The sequence below is a fragment of the Eurypyga helias genome, unplaced genomic scaffold, assembly GCF_000690775.1.
Source record: "Eurypyga helias isolate BGI_N326 unplaced genomic scaffold, ASM69077v1 scaffold48353, whole genome shotgun sequence".
NCBI classification, from domain to species: Eukaryota; Metazoa; Chordata; class Aves; order Eurypygiformes; family Eurypygidae; genus Eurypyga; species Eurypyga helias.
In genome coordinates, this window is record NW_010243961.1 from 1 (window position 1) to 13,555 (window position 13,555).

At 42.7% G+C, this 13,555-nt stretch overlaps 1 protein-coding gene across 1 annotated transcript; it reads left to right on the top strand.

The window, feature by feature from the left end:
- Positions 1-2,690: 2,690 nt before the first annotated feature.
- On the top strand, positions 2,691-13,230 carry TNFRSF8 (tumor necrosis factor receptor superfamily, member 8; the record flags this gene model as incomplete). Its single annotated transcript, XM_010149588.1, has 10 exons — positions 2,691-2,781; positions 6,298-6,423; positions 6,827-6,982; positions 7,069-7,162; positions 7,556-7,800; positions 8,003-8,113; positions 8,663-8,710; positions 9,734-9,759; positions 11,739-11,946; positions 12,986-13,230. Coding segments are annotated over 10 exons (1,350 nt in total), but the record flags the coding sequence as incomplete, so codon positions are not given.
- Between the last annotated feature and the right edge of the window lie 325 nt (positions 13,231-13,555).

The window sequence follows — 13,555 nt, forward strand, 5'->3', positions numbered from 1 at the left end:
GATTCTATGATTCTATGAATGCGGTTTCTGAGCCGTAGAAATCATGGGATTTGTTAAAATCTTCTTCTTTCTACAGCAGAGCACCTTGGCCTTGGCTCAGTGAACAGTAAGGGTGGCTGCAGAGCTGTGCTCGTAACTGGGTACTGGAAAGCAGCGTTTGTTGCGAAGCTGTGGCTGTCGTGATACGTAGCTGGCTGTAGTACGTGGCTGGCTGTAGTATATAGCTGCCCTCTTGTGGAAAGAAGAAAATGATAAAGCTGAGTACGCTCGTTCATATGTGTATTTTCCTAATGTGTGTAGTATCTGTGCCTGGTTCATGCAATAATTCATCACAGCACTGGCATCAGCGCAGATCCATAATCAGAATTTGCATCACCGTAACTGAGAGCAGAATCTAATCCTAAACTCATGATTTCGGTATTTTAGACAAGGTAAGTTTTTAAAAGCAGCCCCTCCCTCACACTTTTACAGACACTAGTCTTTTATATAAACCACGAAAGAGACAGTTAAATAAGCTGTAAGCTTATGCACTGCATAAATCATTCACGAATTTTGTTGCCACCCTGATGTAAAATTCTACATCATTTGCAGCCAGAGTTGGTTTCCTAGGAGAACCAGGAAGAGAAGATGAGGGTTTTGTGGTGACTTCCCACAGCTTTTACAGAGAAACTAATCCAGGGTGATTTAGCCACAGCCAGGATGCTATTGTTCCTTAGGTTTTCTTCATAAAATTAGTTAATTCACTTCATGTCACTAAAGTGGCTCCTGGGTGACCCTTTGTCTAGTGACTGGTCTCCTCGTGTCATTTCCTGCTGTTCGGTTTAGGCTCAGGGTGGGTGGCTAACCAGGGTGCTTCTCCACGCAGATGCAGGGAGATTCCACTTCCTTTTCCTACAGCCTAGGGCTTCCTCTTCAGAAAAGAAAAATGCAGGGTGCGCATTTGTGAACCTGACTCGGTTCAGGCTGAGCAAGCAGGCATCTGCTATTTCCTCTCTACAGTAGGCTAGAAAAATGCTTTGTAGGGAGGCTGTGTGGCCCAGTGGTTAGTGCAGAAATGTGTCAGGCAGGATTTCTCACTTCTATTACTGGAGCTGGATGAAATGTAATGGTTTCAATATGTTTCTATTTCTTGCGCTTTTCTTAATTTCCTCTTCAACTGAAAGTTCCTCTTTTCTGATGTAACCTGAGGCAAGTTAAATAACTTCTGCGTTCTATGGTCCTGCTGTGAAAAGAGCAGTCTGTTAAACAGGAGACTATGGCTGTGAAATTAGGTAGTAAGATTCTGTACTGCATGCAAAAGCGGGAGGAAACAGTAGGTAGGTATTATTTCAGAGGCCAATGGGAAATTCATCTGCAGAAAGTGAGATGTACGTTTTCTGAAACGTTCAGCTGCTCTACCAGTATCATGTGGGAAAATCTCTGGGCACTCTGCTGATTGAGTCTTTACCAAAAAATTGCCATTTATACCTTCTAGCAAATACTGAAAATGAAATTCAGATAACAACATTTTTAGGGGATTATTAAGGGAGACACCAAATTCAAAAAGCAGATTTTTCTCATCAGAAAACTTAGCACTGTAGTTTCCCAGAGCATGTAGTGGCTCTGCCATACAAAAATGAAGTCCTATTATTTGCTTCTTGAGACAATTTATAGCTGAGTCTCATTTTCTAAGCTAATATTAGAACTACCATGTGTGGGTTTTTTAACCAAACAAGTATCAGTTATGTAGTCAAACCAAAGGTTGTTTCTGAAAACCTTCACTCGCCATAGAAGTGGGATTAGTTATTTGAATAAGGGCTTCATTGTGTGAGTATTTGACACATTCTTTTCAAGGCAAAAAGCCTCTTGTTCTCAGTGTAGGATTTCTCTGTGAGTGGTAAGTAAAGCAATTTATTGGTTTACAATAAACACACCTTTAGATCACTAAATTCAAGCATTATGGGTGCATAAATAACTGAAAAGAAAGGCTTGTTTCCTGCAAACAAGAATTATCTCTGTGGATTACAGCCAATCTAACTAGATTTAGATGATGCTACTGTGACACCACCCCTAATTCCAGTGCATGCAGAGCAGGAGGTCTGTTGCAGATGTTTGGGATTCCTTTATTATTTTCTAAAATATCTTTTTCTCAAACTAATATGGAATCATTTCAGGACAGAGATTTTTAGCCCTTTTTTTTTATTATTTGCTAACTGCTAAAAGATCTCTGAAGGAGATACAGACTAATAGACAAGCTTTTCTTAGTAATCTTAGTGATCCTGCAGTTAGGTTTCAAAGTATTTTTGGAGCATTGGCTGAAAAACATTTTTGTAGGGTGTCCCTTCCAACCTCTACCACCCTGTGAATGCCACTGCCCTTTTTATTGTATGAAACAATGAGTTAGTTTCTGAGTGCTGAAATGCTTGATACAAAAGTTGGGCTACATTATTCCATTCCTATGTTTAAATGAGTTGCAGAGAAGTAATTTAAATGCTGAGTGAAGAAATGCTAAATACACTGAATATCGCAATCTGTGCTTAAGCATGTGCGCACCAGCACTTTAGTTGCTTTGGGGATACTAGAACTTCCAAAGAGCTGTAAGGTTTTCCTTACTGTCTGCTGCTATCGTCACTTGAGACTGATACCGGGGTCTGCACTCATACAGAACTGACTGGTTTTGAATTGTGTCTTTTGTTTGTTTCAATTTCTAGACATCATTAACCCCATCTCATTCCTGTGGTACACATGAGAATTGGTTCTATGATGAAACTTCACGGAGCTGCTGTTACCAGTGTCCCTCAGGTCAGTATGTTTATAATTCAGTCAAATTAACAGGGAGCCTTTCTCACAGAGTAAACATGTGTATTGGCAGAATTGCATTTTTTTGTCCCTGAAGAAAAGTACAACTTCATGAATCACTATGTAGTGTAGATCCAGCCATGAACTTGTTCTCCACTGCCCTGCTCCTGCTCAGTCTGCGTGCAAACAGTCTGTAATTGCAGACAAGGTAAGTTGCTAGAATTGTGAATGTCTTTTGTCGGTTGACTTGGTACTCTGAAGTAGCTAGAAATAGGCAGGTCTAAGAGTTCATTCCAGCTTGCCTCAGGGTATGAAATAGCACAGGGAAATTGGCCTAAAAATGTTTCTGATCAGAGACAAAAATATCAAATGCAGATGTGGAAAATCTGTCATTATCCTCGTAATCAAAACAGTTTAGAAAGTGCCTCACATGAGAAAGGGACCAGCCCCTCCTCAGGGGACAAAGAGAGTTTTGCCAGCAGCTCGTTGTGACTCAGAGGCACGTGAGGTCAGAAGCAGGAAACACCTTGGTGAGACAAGGGTTCTGGAAATGTCTGAAACTCCCCCTATTGGCCCAAAACCCCCTCAGTGGGTGGGGCATTTTTTGGTACTTCACCATCACACAGCTCTTCTCACAGAAACGTTTTCTTTTTCTGTTTTCTTTTTTTCTTTTCTGAAAGGAAATTTCTGACATTTATTTGTGCTCTAATAAGACAGAGGGGTTTAGTGCTTGGTTGCTAGCATTTATGGTCAGTTCCGTTGCGGTTCCCGCTGGGACCTCTTGTACTGCTGGCCACACCACTAGAAACGTTCAGAAGCTGTATAAATAAACAAGGTCAAGGGATGGAGAAACTGGTCTTGTAAAAGAAGAAAAAGGGTGGGGATCTGACTCTGAGCCAGTCCCAAGAAAAGCTCTTTTCTCCTTCAAAACCATACTTTGCAAAAGCTCCCACAATGGCAGATGTCATGGTGGGGTCTTGTGAAAAGCAGAGATCTGATTTACATCTGGCTGTCATGAGCCACCAGTCTCAATCATTTCACTTCTGCTTATTCTTGAAACTCATTATTTGCCACATCTTCACATCAGTCGTGGACATCTCTTCACATCCTGCAGGTTCTCCTTCACAACAGAAACTCGTAAGAATCCTTTTTCATTTTAATCTTCCAGTAGCCCTTCAAACAATAACCTGATCATATCTGCTACGAACTCAACTGCTCACTGCAAAGAAAGAGAAACTCTTCTAAAATCCCATTTAATTGAAGTGGAGCATCTCCAACTTTTGATGCAGCTTGGCTTTGCTTTCCATGGTGTTCCAGCCTACAGATGTGTAGCTTCTGAGTACACTGGCCCACATGCAAGCCATCCTCTGTTTCAAAGTTAATTTCAAGATAAGCTTCAAACCAGATCTCAAAAGATCATTCTAATCTGCAGTTGTCATATCTCTTTCCATGTACTTACCTACTTCTGCAACTAAAATGAGACTTTATACCTGGGATACCAGATGAGTATTTACTTTTTGTCATCACAGAACAAAATATTTCTCTCTTGCCAGGGGGAGGAACAGAGACTTACATAGGAAATAATGGTATATGCTAGAACAGCTCACATTATGCAGAAGTTGGTGTTCCACTACACTTCTGTTTATTCTGTTTATGGGATTTACCTTTTTTGTTTGGTTGTTTTTTTGTTTTAGACTCTAAATCAGATACACAGCTCTACAAGGCAGTGCTGTAGTCAACAGTCAAGATAATTTCCCACCCACAGTTAACAGCAATTCCTCAGGAGTGAATGAGTGCACATACTCACAAAAGAAAAACACTTAAAGCACTTATTTTGTCTACTTACTTTCAGTACATTTCTCTGTACAGGTGATTGCAGCTGGTACTCCTACTGCTCAGGCTTTTATCTGGTTGTTGAGCTGTGAACACAGGCAGTGGAGAACAGCACCAGAAGACACTGATAGGCAAGCTTCAAAGCCTTTGCACCTGGGGCACGTGTCCCCCAAGGGAGGGACCCATGTGTACAGGAAAACTCAAATAACTGAAGTTAAAGCTTTTGGGTCGTTGGGGGAAGGAAGGGGAAAATGACACACATGCAGGTAGACACGTGTGCAGCTTGAGTGCTGAGATTCAGCAGTCAGGTCCCCTCTTGAAGAGAATAGTCCCAGACAAGTAGTTTCAAGGAGGTGGGAGTGATGTGGTCCAGGCTTGTCTGGTGTTATTTAGTGGGCCAAATACAGCAGAGCTGTTTTTACCTGCACTCCTACATCATGCTTGCCAAAATTCATAGTAGGGGAGTTATTTCCCTGCCAGGTTCCTCCTCCCTGTGCTTACCTCCTTGTGATTGGGTGATGCAGACTGGATGCTGAAACTGGGCTCCATTTCTTTCTTCTTTTCTACCTGAGAAAATTCAACTCTTCCTATCTTTTTGTTGCTGCTTTAGCTTTTCCTTTTGCTTCTGCAGCTGCCACTGTTCTTTACCCTCTGGTAGTTATTTCTACCTCCTGGCAAGGCCACAGCTGACCACTGTGCCTTTCAATTTCTTTGGCACTATGGCAAGTGGTGGAATACTTCATCTGTTGCTTCAGGAGCTGAAACAGTATGAATGCTTCTGTCCCAGCCTTTCCTATACTCTTAGGTGGTTAAGAGCTTGCTGGAGGGCTGCTTTTAAAAGGTAGTCACTAGAAAGCGATTACCAGACAAACATAGTCATAGAATAGCTTAAGTTTGGCAAAGACCTCCAGATGTCATCTAATTCAGACATGCTGCATATCCATAGAAGGTCTGTGAGATCCAGGGTAGCGTGCTTGCCAGCTATGAGCAGCGAGGCCAGGCGAGTTGGAAGAGTTGAGCAAAGAAAGCGTAGAGCATATACATTGAGCATCAGAAAGACAAACGTAATTTTATTTGTTTAAAGGAAAACAACTGGAAAATTAAACCATCTCACAGCTGTGAAGGCGACTGTAAAACTAGCAGGACCGCTCAGAAAGCAACCTACTGCAAACCTCCTAGGGGTACATAGGGTACAGGCAAAGAATTACCTCTCCTTCCCAACATGGGACATGTGGTTGTTCCTGCATGAATCCTTGGGCATGATTCTGGCAGGTTTTGAAAGGAAAAGTGATGCCTTAGGTAGCAAATTATCAGCACTCAGTTGCTACAGTCAAGAAGAAAACATGAAAAACAATTTCCTGGGAACTTAGTGATGGCAGGACAATATTGCCCTCACACTAGACTTGGTGGTCTTTTCTGTCTGCAAATGACTTGCCATGTGCCCGTTCTGCAGCGATCCATACTGACGGTGATACTTCCACCCACAGTGTTGCTGTACCGGGACAGCTGTGATCCCTTTCACACTTGAACGGGAGAGGCAAAGGGGCCCTAGAGAAACAAATGACAGGTACAGGGAGAAGGCTGTGGTAGTGTGTCTGACAGGTAAATGAACAAACAAGAACGCTTCAGAAGTTGTCTCCTGTGATTCTGAACAGGTGCCCTGCATATTTTGGTTTTCTTTTCCAGGCTATGTTAAAAAGAAAGCGTGTCCTAGGCACCCCGATGAAGACTGCATGAGATGTGGACCTGAACAATATGTGAATGAAGAATTCCAAAAGCCACGATGTGACGCTTGCGTGTCATGTGCAAAAGGTTTGCTTGCCCTCACACACACCTCACAGTTATATTCTCTCTATATTACACTTTATTTGTATTTTATTCACTTAGAATTTCCAGCAGCAAAATTTTCCATCCTCAGTTACTGGGGAGCAGAATGCTGTCCTGCACATAATCAGTATTGTTTCCATGTGGCCTGGGAATACCTAAAAATTCTCTCATCCAAAGCTATCCAAGTCTGATTTCTGCTGTCTTATGTTACAAGCCACTGTCTACGGGATTCTCCGATTATTCATAACTGAAGCTGCCATCACGAAGAGTGCCAGCAGCCTGTTCTGCTCCCTGAGCCGTTGAACTCATGCTGCTCGTCTTCAGCCCCTGCTTTGTGTTTTCCTTGCCGGGTGATCCTTTTCTTACCACATCTGTTTCTTCCCCACAGAGTCTGACCTTGTGGAGAAAGAGCCCTGTTCCTTCAATTCTAGCCGCGTGTGTGAGTGCCGACCAGGCCTGTTCTGTCAAACCGCTGTTCTGAACACCTGCGTACGATGCCAGCAGCACTCTCTTTGCCAGCCTGGTTTTGGAGTCAAAGTCAGAGGTAGGAATTCCTACCTGTCTAGCTTGCCTCTCCTGATCCATAGGCCTGGACCTGATGCCTTTTGGGTGGTCATTATTTTTATTCAGGCACCTCAACAAATGATGTTACCTGTGAAGAGTGTCCTTCTGGGACCTTCTCTGATCTGACCTCCAGCACTGACATCTGCAAGCCCCACACGAAGTAAGTCCAGAGGTCTTTAAAGTGACTAACCAATTAACTGAAGTTAATAAAGGATGAAAAGGGACACCTGTCACTTCTTGTGCAAAGTATACAGATGTATCTTAGAGGCAATGGGATAGCTTTGGGCCTAGAAGGCCTCTATACCTGTTGCACAGCTCTGTACTGGAGGAAGGGAGGGAGGGAGGAAGGGAGGGAGGGATCCCTCTTGTCTCATTTCTAGTTTATTAAATAGTAAGAATTATAGATGCACATGTGTGTCGGGTTTGCATCCAGGTCAAGAATTAATGCCACAGGGGTGAGAAGGAGGTTAATGACTTTTTGACTGAAAGCAATAAATGCAGGTGGTACAAAAATGACAAAAGGCATGATGCACTGTTCTCTCTCATTCCCTAGCTGTGCCAAGTTAAACAAAGTAGCACTAATCAAAGGAAATGCCACACACGATCAGGTATGTGGGGACCAATTGCCCACCTACCTCACCCCAAGCACTTTCACCATGAGAGTCAGCAATGAAACAAGTAACTCTGACCTAAGGAGGCTTGAGGACAACCTGGTGACCACTGATAGTATCCTCTTACGTGCCACAACGGAAAACCCCACTTTCCCCACCTCAGCCAGGGAGGAGATGACAATGGGAGGTAACAAAGATACAGCATTTACTCTGTCTAGCGTGTTTTATTTGGATATATCTTTAGTAAATGCTTATTATGTGGGAGCTTCCTGCAAATTCTCTACAATTTGTGAAATGTTGTCCGTGGTTCTATGCCCAAACATAGAACATAGTTCCCCCTCTGCCTTTCCTTAGCCTTTCCTGTACTCCTTTCCCTTTCTGTGCTATAGGTCTAGTTCTCTGGGGAGTGGTTCTCTCTGTGATAGTGCTACTTGTGGGCATGCTGTTATTTTGGAAACGGAAGGTTTGCAAGAAGCGGATCCTCATCCTCAAAGGAAAGCGTGAGTTTTTAAAGCTGCAATACGTAGCAAGCTGTTTGATCTCCAAGTATGTGCCAACTGGGGACTCAAATATCCCCAAATTTTGTAGGGGTCACTGGGGAAGAGAATGTTTACTACTGCCTGGTGCAGGTGGGTCAGATGAGGGTTGTAGGCAAGCTGTTCATGCAGCGTGGTGGAGAACATGAGAGAAAGAGTGAAGCAGCTCTGAATTTAGGGAGGAAGATACTACAGGCTGGGTGGGGAAGGGCACCCGGTGGTTTCTTCTCTCACTACAGACACTGATATTAAATGCTACCAGAAGTGTTTTCTGAGTATTTGTTTGTTCCTGGGATAGGGTTGGACTTTGAGCATGGGAGGAAGAGTGATTTTTCCTGTCACTGACTCTCAGCAGCTTTGCCTAGTTACGTGTGGGGTGTGCCTGCAGAACCACATTCCCTCTGTTCCAGCAAGCAGGATGTGTATGCTGTAGGTTGGCTGTAGACTCCTGGGTGTGGTAAAGCTGTTAAGAGCCATGACGAGTTTTGCTAAACGAATGGTTTCTTTTATCAGCACACCTGCATTCCGTCCTTTCGCACAAATCGGGCCTCAGGTCTCAAGGTGAGTGATTGATGGACCAGGGCTTGTAATCCGTGTGTGTAAAGGATAAGTGGATTGTTTTAATATGGAACTTTAAGTGAAAGCGTGGAGCCCGAGAGGAGCTGGGGGTGCTGGCACCAGCAGGCGGCACTGGCTCCCCACTGCCCGGGCTGATGCTTCTGGGCACTCAAACGTGGGTGTTCAAAAAACGTGAGTGTTAGCCACAGCAACCTGTACAGATCCCCCTAGAATACACACATTTTGTCCAATTAACTGCCATTTCCATTGACTGATGTATTCTCATCTGTTGTGTTAGGTTCTCCTGATCACCGCTCATCTGAGCTTTTTATGCTTATGGATTCAGGATTATGATTTAAAACCTCTTGCATGCAGCTTAATTTTCTCAAAATGGAATTTTTGCTTCCTCACTGGCCTTACACCTTAGAAGCTGTTACTGTGCAGCGTTACAGAGCTGATGCATTGAAAAGAAAGGTGGTTGCATGTCAGGGTGAAATTAGATAGCAGACTTGAGCCCGTCTAGCTTCATGGTACTACAGAAGGATGCTGTACATTCCCTTCTTCTCACCTTTGTTCTTTCCCCAGTATTCCCTTCCTTCATCCTTGCATTAAATTCCATCCTCTTAGTATTCATCTGACCACACGATGAACTGGTCCAACTTGTTAATCCAATAAAAGGCTATTAACTTTTTTTTAATTTTACTCAGTCTGTCTTCTGCTTATCTGGAAAGTTTAATCAGTTCATCATTTCATTAGATGAATACCAGTTGTGGCGTGGGGACAGATAGGGATGGTCACAGAGGGCTCTGGGGAGAGCAGGACCTCACAGTCTTGGCAGCAGCTTGTTGCGGGTTCACCTCAGCCGTGTCATGTAAGTCTGTCCTCAGTGGTAAAGAAAGCATGACACAGGTGGGTTGGGCAGTAGGGTACTTTTGGACCTGGCTAGGTGGTATTTCAGAGCCAATACTAACATTGTTGTGATTGCTGTGAATTTTCTTCTGAGAATTTTTCCTCTTTCCATTGCAGGTTCTGAACTAGTGAACAAATACGCAGTAAGTGTGAACAGTATTCCAAAACAGATCGCTTTCCCTTCCAATGTAAATAATGATATTTTCTAATGTCCTGTTGAAGAGTGCCAGACCTTTTGTTTGGACTTTCCTCTGCCATGCATGATCCTCTAGGTGCAGTGATGAGATGTGCTAGGATTTGCTACTTTCGTGCCTTGGGCTATGTTTAATGTGGTGTTAAATAATGTCACGCTGCCAATCTTGCTCGTGAAGGGAGTATTTGGTTTGGTTTTATGACATTCACATTGCATTCTATGGGACAAGATCCAGAATCACAGGATGAACAGGCCTTTTCTGCTTTCTGGGAGAACTCTGTCAGTCCCATTTTATCTTACTGCTCTCGTCACACAAGAAGTACCCCTCTTCTGCACCCTCCATGTCACCTTCCCTCTTGGTAGGATTTGGTATGACTGTAATGTGGGTACACAGTGGGTACTGTTTGTCTGGAAGGCTTTCCCTCAGGACCAGCTTCTGGTTTAACAGAATAGTTTGCAGATGAACAAGGTGAATATCAGTCAGTATGGTAACAACAGGAAGCAGTTCCTCAGCTGCTGACATCATCACAGCTTTGTTTCATTCGCCCACTTTCAGTACAATTACAGCAACTTTCATCCTCTGAGTCTTCTCAGTTTATTGGGCTTGTTATCTTTAAATGTCCATATCTGCTAAAACACTCTTCAGACTGTTCCTTTTTTTAAAATCAGTTTGCTTTTAGGTGTTGTATATCTGCACACATACAAGATAATACTTATTCTACTAAATATGGTTGCAATCAGCTATCATAATTTCAGTCATTGCTAATTGCTGAATTGTGAGTAGCTTCCACTCTTGCTTTACTAAATAACTAACTAATAAGTATTATCTACAAGATAATACTTATTCTACTAAATATGGTTGCAATCAGCTATCATAATTTGCACTGGTGCTAATTGCTGAATTGTGAGGAGCTTCCACTCTTGCTTTCATAGTGAGTCAGACATGAGCAAGAGTTTTAAACTGCACATTTCAAAATCTTACTATGTCTTTTTCTTTTTTTTCCCCAACCTTGTGGAAACAGAAACAGAGATAAGAACCAGAAAATTGTGATGCAGGACCTTTAGCCTCTCTCAAATTCTGGCTCCTCATTTAAAGGACTGTTTGTAATTAATTCTTCACATAATAGCTAGTCTGAACTTGTTTCTCCTACCTGAGGTCCTGCTGAGGCAATTCCATGTTGAAGTTCAACCAGTTCAACCTCTGGCTTGTTTTGTTCCTCCATAGGAGCGGGGTAGGTCTTTGCAAAATCTAAGAGGACGTTAAGCCATATATTTTCAGTTTTGACTGTTTGACACCCTCACCATAGGACTACACATCTGTACAGGTTTGTCCTCTGATACTTATCTCACAACTAAACATGAAAAATAACGTGTTAAAGTTCTTTCTGAGCAAATCCCTTAAAATTCTTACCTCCAGCCTCTGTCTTTCATACTGATGTTATACAGAGGTTCAGCCCCCCAGAATGCAGCTGCTACTGTGTTACAGGATAGCAGACCCTGCAACAGAGCATACAGTATGAGACTTGTGCCACAAAGTCAAAATGACAAGTAGGTGTGTTTATAAAGGTTCATTGGCATCTAAATTGCAGACAAGGCAGTAGAATTTACCAAAGCATCCAAGCAGATACAGGAAACTGGTTTTCAGTGGACGTAAGGTACATGCATGCAAATGTCATAGAAAATCTGTGAATTTAGCTTAGAAACGTTCTTTTAAAATATGGCCTTAAGTGATGCAGGAACCAAGTTCAGAGAAACTTTAAGTTCCTATATCAGGTAGGCACTTTGGAACTTTTTACTCCCTGTGACAGTGATGCTGTGAAGTACAGTATGTTATTCTGAGCCCACAGAATGGTTCTGTAGGCCTATTGCAATCTTCACTATGTTGTTTTTCCATTCACCCCACTTCTGCTCTCCGATTTGTAGTGGCAGAAGATGGTACTGACTACTGACAGTGAGCCAGAAGAGAAGGAGTTAATTGCCAGAACCCCCCCTTTGGAAACCAACAATAACTTGGTCTCCAGCACAGAAAAAACACATAGTCCCGATGTGAGTCTGACTGATGTGACACAGAGCAATGGAAATGCCCCAGAATGCCCTGCTGATTCTCGAGTGAGAGACCACACAAATAATCGAATTGGTGAGTCTTGCCTTTCTTGTCTCTCACCCTTTCAGTTTTTCAACCATGGGCACGTAATGTCATTCTGAGATTATTAGTAAGCTGCAGACTGTCCAAAGCTTCTAACAAAGATTGGGGCTGAATTCTTCCTGGTGAGGGTGGTGAGGCACTGGCACAGGTTGCCCAGTGGATGTTGGGTGTGAATATGATGATTTGACAAACCCCCAAACAAATCTCTAAGCAATTGTGAACAATAACCTAGAGTGTCTGATCTGCAGCATCCTTCTGAATAAACTGTAATGGCCCAAGCCATAACAAAAGCCTTATTTATCTTTTGTAAAGAAGTAGGGTCAACAAGTTGGACACAGGGTTCAAGTCTATCCCAGAAAATTTTGTAGTTGATTCTCCACTGGTAAGAAACTCACTTCTTTGCTGGTCCTAAAACCCCAGATAATTGCGCAGAATTTCTGTTCTGTGCTGATCCTTGCCCAAAGGCTGCTTTTAATGCAGGTAATGTTGCTTCTCGAAACAGCAGGAGCATAAACCTTGGATTCTCCTTATCTATCTTCCCCATATCCTGATTAATTGCTGCTTCTAACAGACTCTTGTGAATATACTACTGCCTTTTCTAATTTGTCTGTCTCCTGTAGTCGTAGCTATCGCGCAGTGGCTTCATCCCATGGGAGCTTGATCTACTTGATCTGAACTTCCCAGGGTCCCCTTGATAGTGGTGTAAAACCAGACAGTGTAGTATAAAATGTGCAGGCCTTCTTTATCACTTAAGTGTGTTTAGTGGTTTCATTTCAAAATTAAACACACCTTATAAATAAGCAATGAAAATAGACAACTTACCACCTGTGAATTCCAAAAGCTGTAGTGGGTTAGTGAATTCTGTGTTTTCACAGTGATGGGCTTGGTTTGCATGCCTGATTAAGAAAAGAACAGGGTAGGGGGGGAAGAAAAACTGAGTACCGAATAAAAATTTTGCATGAAACCAAAAAATCTCTAGGGTCAGCAGTAATTGTTAACTATGCTCAGCGCTCTTTTTTTCCTTCTTCAGAGAAATTATACATCTTGAATGCCGACACTGTTATTGTGGGGTCCATTTCAGAAGTGCCTAGTGGCAAAAACTGTGCTGCTAGAGGATCTGAAAGCAATGTCGATGCCCAAGAAAACGTGGAAAAGGAACTGGCAATGCACTATCCAGAGCAGGAAACAGAGTCTTTCCCAGGGAATGATGTAATGGTTCCTGTGGAAGAGGAGGGAAAAGAATTTCATCACCCCACCACTGCCTCTGAAAAGTGATAATCCATTGAGAAGATGTCTGAAGCTGCAGAAACATCCAGGGTGACACTAAGCCTGAATCAGTGACAAGGGAGGTAAACACATAGTGCCTTGGATTACCTGAAAACTCACGTAAAACACTGAAACACATTCAGTCAAGAAGTGCTAGAGCCTATTTCATCTAACAAAGGAGAGGATCATCCAAACTGTTGGCCTTCGTAGCTGATGTCAAATATTTCTCTTTTCCTCTCTCTCTTACAGTATCATGCTGGAAACAAATTTGAGTCAAAACAACAAAATTCAATGGACATCTAGATTGCAACTCAAGTTTCACAGCTTGCTTTCT